At 44.7% G+C, this 3,842-nt stretch overlaps 1 protein-coding gene across 1 annotated transcript; it reads left to right on the forward strand.

Annotated features, from left to right (window-relative positions):
* Positions 1 to 532: 532 nt before the first annotated feature.
* LOC309831801 (spindlin-1-like) lies at positions 533 to 1,376 on the forward strand (the record flags this gene model as incomplete). The annotated part of the gene is made up of 1 exon (XM_082669147.1): positions 533 to 1,376. Exon 1 carries the CDS (start codon positions 585 to 587, stop codon positions 1,374 to 1,376), a length of 792 nt encoding a protein of 263 aa, XP_082525273.1. The 5' UTR covers positions 533 to 584.
* Positions 1,377 to 3,842: the final 2,466 nt, after the last annotated feature.

Raw genomic sequence — 3,842 nt, forward strand, 5'->3', positions numbered from 1 at the left:
GGCTGTGTCGAGGGCAGAGGAAAGCTCCCGCCATCGACCTCTTCTGTTTCCTGTTTCTCAGTGTTTGGGCTCCGCGTGTGCTCATTTGTCTCATGATCCTCCTCTGTACAGTTTTCCTTAATCGTAAGAGCTTGCAATGCAAGAACTGGGCATATTTGACCTCTTATAGGGTGAAGAGAAAACCAACCTTTTCATAAATGAAATTTTGCGACGATGATAAAGACTCCGGCGTCCAGTCAGCAGAGGCCGGCGTAGTCAGGAGACGCAGCGCGCGTCGTCGGGGGCGGGGCGGCCGCCGCGAAGCCCAGAGTGGGCGGGGCCCAGAGTGGGCGGGGCAGCGCCCTCCTGCCGGTTAGCTCGGGCGGGAGCGCGCCGCTGGATTGCGGGGTCCCGTGGCACAGCGGACGTTGGCCTTCGTGGCCTTACCGCAAAGTCATGATTTAACATTTTTGCTGAACTTGTAAAAGAGACACTTGGATGATGGATTAATAAGAACATTGAAATTCCGTGAAAAGTTTCAAATTGGCGAATCTTGAACGTTCATCCCGGTCCAGCAGCTCTGCTGGTCACGTAAGTACAGAGGAATGAAGACTCCATTCGGGAAGACAGCTGGCCAGCGGTCCAGAGCTGATGCAGGCCATGCTGGTGTATCTGCAAGCAAGATGAAGAAAAGGACGTCCCACAAAAAACATCGGAGCAGTGTAGGGCCCAGCACACCTGTTTCCCAGCCCCCGCGGAGCATCCTAGGCCGCAGGATTCGGCATGAGTGGAAAGAGGGGAACAAGCCTGTCACCCAGTGGAAAGGAACCGTTCTGGACCAGGTGCCTGTAAATCCTTCTTTGTATCTTATAAAATACGATGGATTTGACTGTGTTTATGGGCTAGAACTTAATAAAGATGAAAGAATTTGTGCACTTGAAATCCTCCCTGATAGGGCTGCAACATCCCAAATCAATGATGCACACCTAGCCGACACAATGATCGGCGAAACAGTGAAGCACATGTTTGAGACCCAGGATGGCTCTAAAGAGGAGTGGAGGGGAATGGTCCTAGCACGCGCCCCCATCATGAACACATGGTTTTACATCACCTATGAGAACAATCCTGTCTTGTACATGCACCAGCTCTTAGATGATTATAAAGAAGGTGACCTTCACATTATTCCTGATTCAATTGATTCATCTCCAGCAGAAAGGAAACCAGGAGAAGTCCTAGAGAGCCTGGTAGGCAAACAAGTGGAATATGCCAGAAAAGATGGCTCTAAAAGGACTGGCATGGTCATCCGTCAAGTGGAGACCAAACCGTCGTCTGTCTATTTCATCAAATTTGATGATGATTTCCATATTTACGTCTATGATTTGGTGAACACATTCTAGATGTCATCACGAACTTGGCCAAATTTATGGAAATATATTAAATATGCAGTTTGTAGATGTAAAGAGTTGATTGCTTTCCATTTTAATGAGAGCTTAAATGTCCCTACGAACCCACAGTTTGCCAGCAGAACTGGTTTTGTTCTGAAGAGTATAGGTATATGTGAACACAAAACAATTTGTGTAAGGAACTCCTTCCTCTTAAAAGGAGTCTGTCTGTTTGGAGGGGAGTTACAGGCAAATTTGGCAAAAAAAAAAATGTTAAGCTAGTATCAGAGTCATTTAAAACTGTAATAGATTTTATCAATTTTCCCCTTCACTCTTAACATTCTCTTATTCTGCTGCCACAATGCAAGCATAGTTTGATATTTTTGTTTATGCCTTTCTGGATATATATATATATATATATAAACACATACACCTATCTATATCTGTATGTATACATGTATTATATATATGCACACACAGATCTGTATACACACACACACACACACTTCATTGGCAGTCCTTTATTTGTGGATTGGGACAGGGGTTAAATAATTTTCTCCAGTTCAGCATGAGTGCTGACCCAAGTCAATCATATTTGGTATATTACTGCTGTTTGTTGAAAATTAAATTTGGGCACAGAAAGCACATCGGGACATTCAGCTTGTTTTGAAAGTCAGAAGTGCAAAGCACGTTTTCAGTCAGAAAGTCCAAACAAGAATCATTCATGAACCGTTAATGACCCATGTTAGAATTTTACCAAACAGTTAGAAATCTGGGCAAAAAGTTGACTTTGATTCTAAGCTTTGTAAAATTTTTGTTTATAATTTTTATCATAAATACTTTTTTTTTTTTTTGGTCAAAGCCCAGGTACTTGGTCCACATAGTGTAATGCAGGTGTGTTTTGGGCAGTACTTTTGGTCCATTATTTGTACACACCAGTAATTTGGATTTTAGTACACGATTTAAAAGGCAACAGTATATCAGTGGTTTGTGTGTATGTAGTAAGTTCCTGGGAGAACATAAATTTTAGAAATAGTGTAAGAATGGCTTTGTTGCTTTCTAACAAGTCCTCTGGGACATTTTTATTCCGATTTTACTGATAGTATGATTATGGTCAGAAGGCTTTTTCTCCCTGGCTTTTCCCCACAAAGAATGTCTGGACAAATAACAGCTGAAATCCCCTGACACCTTTTGTGGTGCTGCATCTTCTTGCAGTCAGTGTGCTGTTGACGTGGATTCGTTCCACTGAGTGGACCCTGCCACGTCAGGGTCAGTCACCTGCGTTGGCCTGTGAATGTGATTGATAGCAGCCCCCAGCCACAGACTCCTTTTGTGGTTTATCCCTGCAAGGTTGTTTTAACCAAAAAGAACTGCAAAAGTGGTTGGTGTAGCAGCGAAATGGCCAGCTGTCACTTTGTTTTGGATGAGCCCCTGCGTTTTGAAAGCTGGGAGAAAGGCAGTACGTGGAACCAGTCTCTTGTGGAGACTGGAAATCTGACCTGAAATTTGGGTGGAAGGTTAAATGCCTACGCTGTCAATCAAACACCAGAGGTCCCCGCAACCTCCATCGTGCCCGTACTTAACACGTTAGAGATTCTGTAGTTACGAGGCCTGGCTGTGAGTGGTTTGTGTGATGCCCATTTCCACCTTCAGGAAGGCTGTGCCTTGAGCTGTTGGCTGGTAACCCCTCACACCCCATAAATACAGCCCTCCGTTTTCTGCAGTGTGCCCAGAGCCTCCGGAGGTTCAGCCAGGGCTGAGCTTCTCCAGGAAGGGAGTACCCAGGTCTGAGACGCTCCTCCCCGGCTTGAACAAGGTCATGCTGCATATCTGTCACCTGTTTTCCTGGTTGCTCTTGTAAGAGTCCCTGCATGTGAATCTCAAGGCTGAGCCTGGCTCCCCAAGCCCAAGCAGACACGTGTGTGTCCTGCGTGCACTAGGAAAACACCGTACAGTGACTTCGGGATGAAAAATAAAGTTCTCTGGAAGTATCCAGAAGGTTGGGTCAGTTGGAACATTTCTAGCATCACTTAATGACTTGCACTGTGGTTTTTCTGCAAGTACCTTTGGCAACTTGAATACCACATGACCTGCCAGTCTCTAGACAAATGTGCCATGTCATCATTATCATCATTATTTTAATCTTTGTTCCATTTATTGCCTTTAGGGTAAAGGAAGGGGAAGGGGGGTCATTGTCTTTCCATTTTATCCCATCCTTTATTCTTTCAGTGGATTAAACCACACTTCCTCACACAGTGACTAACTCTGCTTCCCATCTGAGTATTTGAGGCTTCGTTTAGGCTCGTGTTTCAGATCTCTGTGCATGGCTTGCCTTTTCCTGGTATCTGAATGTTGGTTCCTTGTTCTAGGAATCCAACGTGAATTTCCAACGTTCTCATTGTGGGACTTAACATGGCATGAATCTGTATAAAATGTATTGGCCTTTCTCACTGACCTGCTGTAGTATTATTGTGTCATGTG

Source organism: Grampus griseus (assembly GCF_964374135.1).
Source record: "Grampus griseus genome assembly, chromosome: 13".
NCBI lineage: Eukaryota > Metazoa > Chordata > Mammalia > Artiodactyla > Delphinidae > Grampus > Grampus griseus.